At 48.1% G+C, this 13,261-nt stretch overlaps 1 protein-coding gene across 1 annotated transcript; it reads right to left on the bottom strand.

The window, feature by feature from the left end:
* Positions 1–1,206: 1,206 nt before the first annotated feature.
* Positions 1,207–13,164, bottom strand: MCEE (methylmalonyl-CoA epimerase). The gene is made up of 3 exons (XM_024561866.4): positions 13,011–13,164; positions 6,484–6,821; positions 1,207–1,637 (listed from the first exon to the last, which is right to left on the bottom strand). Exons 1-3 carry the CDS (start codon positions 13,063–13,065, stop codon positions 1,485–1,487), a joined length of 546 nt encoding a protein of 181 aa, XP_024417634.2. The 5' UTR covers positions 13,066–13,164; the 3' UTR covers positions 1,207–1,484.
* Between the last annotated feature and the right edge of the window lie 97 nt (positions 13,165–13,261).

Here is a 13,261-nt window from a genome sequence, read left to right as displayed (position 1 = left end):
ACAAGGCCATAAGAACTCTCAGTCCATCTTGATTTTAGGACTGCTTCTACGGCCCTGAGAAAGGTGCCGTAGAAGACATGTGGGCGGAGAGACACAGAAAATCCACTCTCCTACCTGGGACTCCAGGATTACTTTGAAAGATGCGACCTTCCCTTCCACTAGAGGACCGCTTCCAGTCCTGTTCCCGCCCTGTCACATGCGCGCCGGCACCCACTCTGCGCCCACTGCCAATGTGGACTCAGCAAAGAACCTTGGGTTTAGATACTTAGACAAGAGCAGATCCAGATTCTGGCCCCACACAGGGACGGGTTCCCCTAAAACAAGTGGCTGTCTCTTCCTTGGAAGCAGACGTAGCGGAGGCGAATGGTTTGGGGAGGTCAGGCGGAAGTGGGGTTTTGTCCGAGCTACTTCCTCACTCGTAAAGTGGGGTTAGTATTCGTGTCCAATCTCATGGATCGGCTGAGTTTAAAATGCTTAGCACAGCCCTGGCCGGGTGGCTCAGCTGCTTCCACAGCAACAAGCTCAGCGTGTATGCACCTACTTATCCACTCAACATCCAACCGCCCATGAATTTAAGATGTTAACCACTTTCCCACACGCTATGCATTCTATATACCCATCCATCCATGATTCTTCAAATTCATTAGATACTTGTTTCTGTCATATTTGAAAGTCTGGCTGAAGACCTGATAGGCCTCTAAGCCCATCCGGTGAGAGCTGTGTTCCTTTCCCTTTTCTATTCAACTCATCCCTGTGGTTTTGTGGGCATTTACACTTATTTCCCGAAGTCATTTTCCCAGCTGGACCGTAAGCTTCTCAGCAATGAGTTCTATTTACTCTGAATATTCCTTCAGGACTGGTTGTGTTCTGGCACCTGAATGATCGCTAACTCTACAAGGTCACTGCCTCTCTGTCTCTACTGATTTAAAAAAGAATTCCGTTATCTGTGCAACCCATAGATCACGCAGCAAATTCCCCACAACACTCCCTATGCGTGCGTCTAGTACTTTCCACCCCGAACAGCTGCCCTGCGGAACCGTGAACACGATTGTTCCAGAAGAGCACAGCTTCTGGGATCCTAACCCTCTGTGCGCCCATCTGGCCTCATCCCCCCCCTCCTCTCTCTCTCTCTCTCCCTCCCCCTCTCTCTCACACACACACACACACACATACCTTTCCACACCGCCAATGTTCTGTCCATAATGATGCCATCTTAGAAGAGGAGCAATTTATTACTATGAACATGATTTTTAGGAGTATTCCCCAGGTATTAAGTAATCAAAAGTTTCTCCAAATCGGGAGAAAGCCCAAAGTCATTAACAAATATATATGTGGATATCTATGTGGATATATAAATAGTTTTTTGAATCCCTCTATGTGACTTAGTTTTAACTCTGAAGTCACAGAGGAGTGAAGGATGCTGTGCCAAGGGCGCGCTGATCACGCTTCCCAGGCTGGGTGACTCGGCCCCCCGCAGGCGCCCGTCAGGCCTGCTCCAGCTCCACCAGGACGCCCCCACAGTCCTTAGGGTGGAGGAAAATCACCGGTTTTCCGTGCGCTCCTATTTTGGCCTCTTCACTTAGGCTACGGATCTTCTTCTCTTTCAAATCCGCCACGGCTGCATTTATGTTATCCACCTTGAGAAAAGGAAGGAAAGAAGAACACGTTGGAGATTACACAAGTATCAAACGACAGCATCCTGAGACTCAGCGGAAGCTACGCAAGCTCCGGTGCCCTGGCTCCTGGGCCTCCGGGCAGAACCGTTCTTAAACCATCACAAGAACACAAGAAGGAGAAGAAGTCGGTAAATTTTCCTAGGTGAGCACCTGCAATGCTTAAGAATCTTCACCATTCGCAGACATTTCTCCTTATAGCCTGAATACTATATGCTACATTTGTAATATTTTCTTCTGTTGGTACAATTGGTGATACTGCACACACTGTTTTTTCCTAAGAGCCCTGGGCTCCCCATCAGTAACAGGGAGAGGAGGCCTGCCATAGAAACGGGCAAGAGATTAAAAGGAGATAAATAAGTTTACAGTAGGGACTCAACAAATGTCAGTGTTTCCCCGGTCCCCAAACCTCTCAACCTGGTTAGTACTTTTGAAATTAAAACTTCCTTTACATGAAAATCACTATTAAACCGTAATCAAAATGTGTCTTCCATTCCAAAAAATCCAAACGTGTCTAATTTTGCAACTCTCTTCTAAACCATTTCTGTTTTCTTCACGTTTATTGGCAGCCTAGGAAAGCAGCAAATGTGTCTCCATATTCTATTGGAGAAATGATGCTCCTCTGCCTTGGAAAACCATCCTCTTAGACTGGGAGTCCAGCAGATGAGACAGAAAGGAAAATACGAATCACCATATTCCTGAGCAGTCATAGATCACCCTGGAGTTTAATGACCTAACTGCATCCCAAACAGTTTGCGCCCAACACGTACATTTAACGAATGCCCATATTCACACACTCTCATTTCAAAGACCCATGGACTATATACATGCTGGATTCTAAAACTGGTCAGAAAACCGACAAGGACGCTAAGTGTTACTATAAAACCAACTATGATTTCTTCAAACAGCACCTATTCTACTTATACGTTCTGATAACGTCTCTTTCAAAGTCTGACAGCTCTGTCTGAACCCTGCCTGGCCTGGGGGTGCGGCTGGTCCATTCTCACCTTTGCAGAGCGATGGGGCTCCTCCCGACCGCACACCTTCCCGTGCCTCGACTTACTGACTTTCGCTCCGTTGAAGGGGACCTCTTTTTCCATTTTCCCAGAGTCAGTCCGAATTCAGTCTTTCCACTTGAAAGTAGTTTTTAAATCATGCAGTACACGAACATTTAAACATACAAAGAAAGAAAGCTAAGTACCCCCTGACCGCCGCTAAAATCATGCTCCTCTCTGGGGGTAACTGCTGTACGCAGTTTGACAGCGTCCTTCCAAACCTTAAAATTTCCCTCTGCTTTCCTTTGTCTTGGTAATAAAATGCCCTTTCCTTTACAAAATGATGTTAGCGGGAGATGTTCATAGCAAAGTTTTTCTTCAGTTAATAACACAGAAAACGTAAACCTTTATCACACTGCCTACCTTTTTTGCTTTGTTCTGTTCTCTGGAAATGTAATCCTTCTAGAAAAGCCCCATGCCTGGGAACTGGTGATACACAGATGCCTTGCGGAGCTTAGTGGTTCCCTAGGGTTTGTTGTAAGGCCAAAAAGAGAATGGAATTTTTTGGAAAGTAGAATGTTCTGCCTTTCTGATTGAAGAATTGCCATTTCCCAGCACGCAGGAAATAAGTTGCCTCCCTAGCCTTTTACCTTAAAGTTATGTAACTTTTCCTTCACAGGGAACATATGCTCAGTGAGAAAAGATCTATAAAACATACAAGAGCATAAACAAGAACATGAGTCACCTGTTACATGACTGCCCAGAAAATAAGACTGTGACAACTGCTGCCGTTTCTTCACACTTTTCTCTATCTTATTTCTGAAATATCATTTCCACCACGTGCTCGCCCCCCCGCAGCCTGAGCCAGCATGGATTACTGCGAGATGACATCTGACATCCTCTTGTACTTGTAACGAGTTTCTCTGGCATCAGGAGCCTGGCTCCTTCGATAAACCTCCCGCAGAGCAGCCACGGCCCGCCCCTACAGTGTGTGAACACTCACACGCTTACCGGCACAGGCTCCCAGGCTCCACCCGCCCCCCACTGCCCACCTACGGATGCCTTCCCTCGGCAAGCTGGGGCTCCGACTGCCTGCACTGGGCGGGCCCCGTGCGGATGCCTCCTCACTGACACCCCAACCTGCCAGCCTGCCCTGCTCAGACTCTGCACGGGCCGCCCAGCCTTCCCCAGGGCCAGCAGTGCTGGTGTGTGGATGCCCCGCGCCCCTGCCTGACAGCCAACAGCCCGCAAGGGCCACTCCAGCTCTGCCCACCAGCGTGCACAAGACTTTGCTCTGCCCTCCCTGAAATCTTCAGCATGGAACTGTGTGGGAAGAAAAGGGATGGGAGGGGAGGGGGAAGAGGCCGTGGCCACTTTTCACACCGTGCGCTTTCCCGTTTCTTTGGCAACTAGGAAGCAACGTTTGGCAGAACTGGTGGGTACACTAATCTTACCGCCAGTTTTACCCGCCTTCCATTTCCTTTGTTCGAACCTGCTCTGTTAGGTGCTGACCTTTGGTGCCTTACACGCTTCATTTTGGTCCGCCACCTCCAACCCTTTGTGGGAATGCAGGGCATGAGGGTGTACATGTCACCTGGATGCTTGATGGGACACGCAGGGCCACAGGGCATAAGTGAAGCAGGACAGGATGCTGTCCTCTCTGCAGCTACCTATCCCCAGCGCCCACAGCAGCCAGTTGGGAGGGGCGATGCCTGGGGCAGCCCCGGGCATCACGAGCTACGATGGCAGAGCTGCCCAGCAGCAGGGACAGCTCATTCTCAGACTGAGGACGGAGAAGTAAAATCTATTTGAATTCCTAGAGGAGCCACTTGATTGTCTACGGAGAGCGGAGGACAATGATGGGCAGGGACATACTAACGTGGCCACCAAGCAACCACTTTCACACCTTCTCCTGGGGCCCACCTCCACTTTACACTGATGCACACTTTCACCTCCCCCAGGCTCTATTCCAAATTCACTGTCGCATTACTGAACTTGCACCATTCTTAACTTAAGTGAACTTCTAACTCGCATCAGCTCCCTTTGAAGGCCTGGGCTCTGATGTCGGACACAGACAGTGCAGTGCGGGACGGGGAACAGTAGATTCAAAGGCTGGGGACCTGCTTGTCACCCCGGGGGGTCTCAGACAAACCCTCGGGTCCACTGCGATAAAGACTGGCAGCCAAAATTAACCTCCTAAAGAAGGGATAAAGGTTAAATATTAGGCCTTGTTAGTTCCCCCACCTAACACCTTATGGGTCCCCCTGCCTCAGGTCTGAAACTCAGCTCACACAATGCCAACAATTTGGCACCATGGCTAACAGCGCAGACCCTCCAATCAGAACGAATCGGGGTGTGAACCCCAGCCTTGTCACTTACCGCTAATGGGACTCTGGGCAAGCTGCTCTATGTCTCAGCTCCCTCACCTGTCATGTGGGGAGAACAGAGACCTCACAGGGTGGCTAAGAGAGTTAAAGAAAACACCGCACCTCAAGCACACCATGCGCTGCCAGAGGTCCCAACGGTAGTCATTACAACAACTTGGTGCCTTCCTGCACGCTAGTCCCGCCACCTGGCAGAGCTTCCTCCTCTTGCCCACCTGGGGAATTCCTGGACGATGCCTCCCCACCTCCTTAGCCTGCAGCAGCAAGCCATCTTTCCCGCGTCTGTGCGATGGAGGAGACACGCATGTTAATTCTGCTTATCACACACAGGGCACTGAGCGAGGCCCTCCGCCCTGTGGGCAGGGCCCACGTCCCATTCATTGCTGACCCCAAGTGCACGGCCAAGTGCACACACAGTGTGGGCTCTCAGATATGCCTGCAATGTGAACTGAGCAGACCCTCGAGTGCAACACCCCTCTCGTCTGGATTAGGAATGAAGCCTAACTGTGAATTGTGTCCTTCGTCCCATCTGAAGAATTTAAATTAAAGCATAATTGCTATTGCCGATACTCTATTCCGGAAGGCAGTTATCTGGCCGTGAACACCTACAGATAAAGGCTCTCTGATGGGAAAGTTCTCCTCAAACACTTCACGTTTTCTTCAGGAATTGTTGGCAGATGCAACTGACATCTTGAAACGTCAGGGTCAGTCACTGAAAACATGCTGCCTTTGCAATAAGAAACGAGCTAACAGAATTTTAAGGGTGGGAAACAATTACATGAATACTTAGTGTGTATAGGGGAACTCTCACTTTATAGAAGCCCTTCTGGTCACTTCTCCTAATGGCCTCGTGAGAGTGAAAGCAGTTGGGTCTCCATTATACTGGAGGGCGCACACAGTCAATAAATACCACAGTCCAAACTCAGATGTGCTTCGGCCAACTTCGGTGGCTTTTATAGTGCCTGGGGAATCCAGATTCAATACACTACATGATTATTATTATTATTATTTGCTTTTGTCTAGAGGAAAAGAGAATATATAGCTGTGAATCCATCTTTGAGTAGGACCAATAGTACCCTTCCTCTTAAAGAACTTAATACAAGTTTCAGCCCTGGCTGGTGTGGCTCCGGGGATTGAGTGCTGGGCCTGTGAACCAAGGGTTTCTGGTTCGTTTCGCAGTCAGGGCACATGCCTGGGTTGCTGGCCAGGTCCCCAGTAGGGGGTGCATGAGAGGCAACCACACATTGCTGTTTCTCTCTCTCTCCCCCTCCCTTCCCCTCTCTAAAAATAAATAAATAAAACCTAAAAAAACTTTAAAACAGAAGCACTTAATACAAGTTTCTCATGACAGTGACTATATATAATCTCAAAAAGTAAGACATTTTGTGAACAAGAAATTAAAAACACCAAGCATTAAAACAAATAAAATACCTCGATGCAGACGTGATGCATTCCTCCGGCCTTGTTTTTCTTCAGAAAACCGGCAATGGGACTGTCATCTCCCAGCGGGTGAAGCAGCTCCATTTTGGTGTTTCCAAGGTTGACAAAAACCACGGACACTCCATGGTCAGGCAGAGGTACCGCCTCGCTGACCTGGGCCCCCAGAACGTCCCGGTAAAAGGCCCTGGCCTTCTCCAGGTCAGGCACAGCTACAGCCACATGGTTCAGTTGCCCCAGGCTCCACACAGCGTGCGCCACCCGAGGAGGGGACTGCGAGGTGGACAAAGCCCGGACCGCTGGAACCGGAGTCTGGAGTCTGGGGAGAAACCCTGAAAAACAGAGCGATCACTGAGATCCTTCTTCTGAGATGAATGCACTTCTGAAAGTATTTTGTTAATGAAATAAATGATCAATGCAGAAATTATCTACATACCTACTCTTTTCAATGACTGAAATGAAATCAGGGGAGATAAATGGCAAAACTGTAAAATTACTCACTCCGTTCGGAAATAACTGTCTGAAATTAAAAAGCTAATTCGGAGCCATTTAGATTCAGAACAAAGAATGCCATTTTTCATAACGGTTTATATTTACTGAGAACACGTGAGGGGTAGCTGCTATTACTGAGAATTATTTGCTATTCTCTGCGTTTCACAAAGGGTAAGTTGGAATGTGACAGTGAAGTAGCGTGTTTACTGACGGGAACAAGCGATTTTCTTCCCTATCTATGACCGATGTTTTGTGTTACGGTCCGTAATAAGCTCATGAAAGCGGTGACCTTGCACCGCTTCTCAATGTACATTTTATTTGAATGACTATCTCAGTATCTCACTGTTGGGGGAAAAGAAGCAAAGATCAGGGGGGTCATTAAACCAATGAGAATTTCCACAGACACCAGATTTTTAAAAATTATTTTTTTTATAGTTTTGAAGGATTAGAAGCTGAACCGCTTCTGAAGGCAAAGAAACCTCTTTCGTGGGGAAACTGAAGGGGCCTGCTGTGTGTTCTCTGTGTTATAACTCCATCTCCCCTGTCCCTAAACTCCAGACTTCAAGAGTCAGATTCTCCCCGGAATGAAAGTTATATGCACGCACAAGGTCTGAATACAATCTTGTAAAACCGCGTCACTGAATAAAAAAGTAAGAAATAGCAAACAGAGGAACGCATTTCAAATAATAGATTTTTAGCTCTTAATACACTTTAAACACTATCTAGTATCATGGGGCTTCAGCTGACAAAACATTAATTCCCCTTTACTGAAATTTTTGATGACAAGGAAATTAAAGTGACACTACTTGATTTTAGTTAAGGCTGTAAACCCTGTTGGGAGAGGCCGTCCCACACACGCAGTCTTTCCACCCCCACTAAGCCGCCCTGGCCGGACCTCAGGCCTGCAGTGCGTCCTTCCAGAGACGAGCAGCCCGCCCGGCCCGTGCCAGGCCTGCCACCCAGTGCTGGGAGCATCGTTTCCTCTTTCAGGCTCCATGAAGGCTCCTTTGTCTCTGCAGACAGCGTGGCACCCTATGGCCAACCTACTGTCACGTCTGTCTTCCCAAGGGAGGGCACAGTGCTCTCTACTGTGGCCCAAGGGGGGGTATGCAAAGGCAAACTGTCCTGTGCTGGCCACTGCGAGAGCCCTGCTGGCCATGGGGGGCTGACACCCACCACTGAAGCTGTTCCTGCTGTGTAAGTGAAGCGGGTTCCATGCAGGGCTGGAAGACTTGATACCTAGGTACAACAGGCATTTGTTTAGGGTCGTCCCCGGGACTGATAACCAGTGCGGGGTGCTCTGCTGGACAAGCCTGAAGCACCGTAGGTCGGTAGAGGGCGGAAGCCAGCCTAGCATGGTCTTCTGCCAGGCTGCAGCCTGTGTTATTGATTACTGAATGATCTAAAGGTTCCCATGATCGCTAGGCTGTCACAGCCCTGTTCTGTGAACTCCCTGCATTATCATGAAATTCAAGTGTATTCCCACCCACTACACACATACATAATTGTACAACCGGAAGCAAATTTCATAAAAGGAATACCTACTCTTCACTAGAGGTGTCATGCTCTCACATTTTCTATCCTATTGTATTTTATTCCAGTTGTAAAATGCTGGTACTACCCACTAAATCTCTACCTTGCTGGTTTGTTGGGAAAATTAGGTATTTGGTATAAAATATAGAACAGTACCAGACACACAATAGGTGTACAATAAATTCAGTCCCTCTTATTGTTTGTGACATACAATGACTGTTCACTAGCTGAGTGGCAGGGTTATCTGCGGGGACCTAGAAACTATCTCAAAGCCATGGAGATGGTGAACTTTGAAAATGCTAACCACCAGCAAATTCGCTGGTCCAGCTGCCCGTCCCTTCCCTCCCTGCACCCCTACTCTGGGCAGCGTCTGCAATGAAAGCTCAAAACGGATGTATTTGTATTTAAAATTGTGCACTTAGAGTAACATGCACATTAATCAGTCATCTGCTCTGTAAAATCCGGAGGGTAAGGCAAATACTGACTCTAGGTGTTTCTGAAGCTCCTCCCCGTGTTATCTCTGCAGACGCGGGCAGCTGGGGGAGCCTGGGCAGGCAGGCGTCTCTTATCAGCCCTGGAACTCACGGAAAGGTTGGAGGGCCAAACTAGATGTCCAAGTGAGGTGACGCTTTATACACGCCACCAGTTCGCTTTAGGGACATTCAAAAACTGGAAGCCTCACTGTCTGTCCTTCTCCGAAACTGCCTCACCAGCTGGAAATGGAGAAGAGGAAGCAGTTTCCTAGGACAGCAGGTTCTTTTTCCTTTTAACAGAACACGAACTCTTCTTAACAGGTTAGGAAAATAGACAGCATCTTTATATAATGTAAAAGTCAAGGCTGTAGCTATAGAAGTCTATCTTATCTCTGAAATGTAAACGAGTTTGAGAAAGGAAATATCCCTTTATTGGTTTTATTTGGTCCCTAAAGCATGTGTTCTAGGAACAGGACAAAAATAAATACAGCGATGCTGGTGAGAATTCAATCATTCAGCTTCTCTACAATGAAGGCTGAGGGATATAAAAATGGCCCAAAAGTACACGATGAGGTAGTCAACATCCCTGGCCACTAGGGAAAAGCCAATCAAAATCACAGTGGGGTACCACTTCGCACCCACAAAAAAGGTGCTGATGAGGATGTGGAGAAACCAGAACCCTTGTGCATTGCCGGTAAGGATGTAAAATGGTACCGTGGGCATGGAGTAGGTGGGGGAGTTCCTCAAAATGCGAAATACAGCATTATCATATGACCCAGAAATTCCACTCCTAGCCACCCAAATTCATTGGTAACAGGGACTCAGACGAAAACTAGTACGTAAATATTCGTAGCAACGCTATTCCCAAGAGCCACACAACGGGGTGTTACTCACTCTGTACAAGGTAATGTTATCCACACAGTGGATATGAAGTGCCGATACTTGCCCTGTAACATGGGTGAACCTGGAAAACATCCTTCTAAGTGACAGAAGCTAGACACAAAGTGTCCTCCATCGTATGACACCACGTATGTGCAATGTCCAGAACGGGTCAGTCCATAGAGACGAACAAGGAAGTCAGTGGTTGCCAAGGGCGGAGGGAGGGAGGAACAGGGAATGACTGTGTCTTTGGGATGGGATTTCCCTATGGGCTGATGAAAACGTCTTGGAACTAAGTAAACCTGACGGTTGCACAACACAGTGAATGTAACAAACGCTGCTAAATTATACATTTTAAAACGGTTATTTTTTACGTTATGCGAATAATCTTGAAGAAATCAAAGGTGGTCCTAGTAGTAAAAGTCTGTGGGTATTTCTAAAAATACACATACACAAGCTTCTCTGATATTCCAATTATTACTTACATGTTCACCCTCAGGTTCTGTGGGTAAGCACCTATGGGTAGGAACGCGGGCTCTGGGGCTAGGCTGCCCAGGTTCAGATCTCAGCCCCACCGTTAGCTGTGTGACCTCGGCCAGTTACTGACCCTCTTTGGGCCTTTGTCTTCTCGTACAGGAAGACGACGCCTACCTCACAGCACCGACATTAGACTACAGTGAACACATGTAAAGGGTTTAGAGAGAGCCCGGCACACACAAAGTGCCTAGTAAACCCCAAGGATTATCATTAGCACTTTTAGAAAGGTTACAAAGTAACCTGTTGCTAAATGGAAGCACCTCGCATGTGATTCTTTTAAAAGGAAGAGTTGACTGTGCACCTACCTTGTGTGGTACACTGAGATTAACAACCCCGTTCCACAGCCAAAGGTTGCCTGCATGTGGCCCCCCGTTTGGGCCCCCGTAACCACTGCTGTACTCACTGCACCACTGCATCACCCCACGGCTCACTACTCTTTATGCCAAGACTACTCCCCTTGTGCCCTGGAGAATGGCACTGTGGGGGCTGATCTGGAGCTTGCTTGGTGGTATTCCCATATTCAGTGAGTCTGGTGGAATAATGTTGCTGGAAGGCGTTACAAGTGCAGTGTTCTTCTTGCATTTTGACACAAGGATACTGACTTATAATTTTTCCCAGTTAAAATTCGTTGTTTATAGTAACTCCCTTATGCTGCCCATGACTACTGTTTTGACTTGGGAACTCCTTTTAGTATCATGCCAGAGTGGAAACTATACGTGTAATAATTCTGCCTTCCAACACCTAGGAACTGGTTGTCTTTCCCAAAGCAGAAGACATGCGTCCATCTCGGAGTATCCTCCCTCCTTCTGGAATCCAGAATCCAAGGGGCACAGAACCCCTTTGCCTGACCTCTCCCTGGTTTGACCTCATCTTCCTAGCGGACACCCATGGGTTAATGTCTGTGTTAGTTATGCAACGATCTTGGCTGAGGCTGCAATCTTGCCTAAGCAACCTCCTAACTCGCAAATGCAAAAGTGAGAGTGGATCACGAGGCAGCCCAGCTCTGCCCATGAGTCTTCATGGCCATAAAACAGAGTTGATAGCAATAGTGCAGTGAGCTCTTTAATCATCTCAGTAACTCTATGAATCACATAGCAGTATTTTTCCCCATGTAGAGACCAGGAAAATAGGCCCGATTAAGTAATTTTCTTCAAAGTCACACTAGGGGGCAAAGCTGGGCCTCAAGCCCGAGTCTGTCTGACAGGGAAGTGCATGTTGTTAAACCATTTCTTTTAATTTTCTCGTTCCTCTGGAATGGTTTACCCTTCTTTTGATCCTCAATTTTGAATATTGTTAGTTTATGTTTTTTGAGCAATATCTACTTGCTAAGAGATGGCTTTTGAGAGATAAGAGATGACTCTTTTATGAGTTTTTTTGTTTGATTTTTGCAAAGGGCTGGGTTTTGTTTTTTTTTTTGCAATGGTGTAAGATCAGATACTGACTTGTATTTTTACCAAGGACAGGAAAGAGGGTCCAGGAGGCCATGTGTTTAGCAGAACTTGAGTATCACTTGTTAATTAGACATTCATCTTAACAAGCTGTGCTCACTGTTGTTATATATTTTTTTATGTAGACAGAGCACCTCTTTAAATGGATAACGTGCTGAGGCTATTATCTCACACTTCTTTGTAGGTGGCCCATCACTTCACCCTGGCCACTAGTGATGGATAAACAACCAGACTTCAGAGGATGCGCAGAGTGATAAGTCTCAGAAGTGGGGTGCAGAGAGCACTTTCTAGGAGAGGAATCTGATGTTCTTAAAGGTTCACTCCCTCCAAGTCTTTCTGAAGGTACTGAGCTGAACGATTTACTGCAAAAGTTCAGGAGTAACTCAGAGACTACCACTGGACACCATCCTTCCTAACAGGGAATTCCAGATGAAGGGGAAGAACTGCCCTCTAAGGAGGAAGAGAAGAAAAAGTGGGAATGTGGACAAAGTGGGTGGGCTGCAGAGTCAGAAAACCTGAGTTGCTGTCATCACTGATTCTAAGCAGCCTTTTTATTTTATTCTTTTCAATGGAGATGTGAATAACGCAAGGAACCTAACAAATGTGTCTGCTTTTATCTTTCCTGCTCATATACGAGAAAATAACTATATTAGTGCAAGTGGGGAGAATACGTGCCTCTTTCCACACCTGACCTTCAAATGCTCCCAGCGGGTGGTGGAAATGCTTGGAGGTCAGCTCCTGTGTTTTACAGGACTGGCCCTTCTTTTTGGTTTCTCCCGTTTCTTATCGTGCGCCAAAAAAAGAAACTCACTGTCCCTCGGCCGTTTACTTCTGTCCCGGCCACGCTGTCCCCCTGAACAGGTTCCCCAGCCTCTCTGGGGCTTCATGGAGAAAGGGGCAACCTCAACTGCACACCCTTCCCAGTGAGACTGTGAGACGCCCAGAGAACTAGGACTCCCACCGCCCACCCTCGCTAACCTGAGGCGTTCCTAGGAGACACCTTCTGCCTGCAGGTGCTGACGGCGGCCACAGAGCGCGCCTTCGGTAGAAGAGCGCGGCACACCTAGGTGTCTCGGCCACCCCCCAACTCTTGTAGCCTCGGGCCTTCGCTTCCTTGCGCCCCACCCCACGGCGAGCCCCTAGGGCGCGGGGTATTCACCTCCTACGCGCGCAGCCGCCGTCACCACTGTGGCCGCCCTCAGCACGCGCGCCATCTTGGGAAGCGGTAGGCGAAATCCCGACGTGCGTCTTCACAGGCGTGGAGCTCGGCCGGGGGGTGGGGCCACGTGGCCAGAGGCGGAGCTGAGGGGCGGAGGGGCGGAGGGGCGGAGGGGCGGAGGGGCAGGGCAAACGAAACTAAGGGGCGTGACGGGTGTTGCAGTGTTCTGCTGGTGCTGAGGGCGGTCCCGC

The sequence above is a fragment of the Desmodus rotundus genome, chromosome 10 (genome assembly GCF_022682495.2).
Source record: "Desmodus rotundus isolate HL8 chromosome 10, HLdesRot8A.1, whole genome shotgun sequence".
In the NCBI taxonomy this organism is placed as follows: Eukaryota; Metazoa; Chordata; class Mammalia; order Chiroptera; family Phyllostomidae; genus Desmodus; species Desmodus rotundus.
This window is presented reverse-complemented; position numbering and strand designations above follow the sequence as displayed.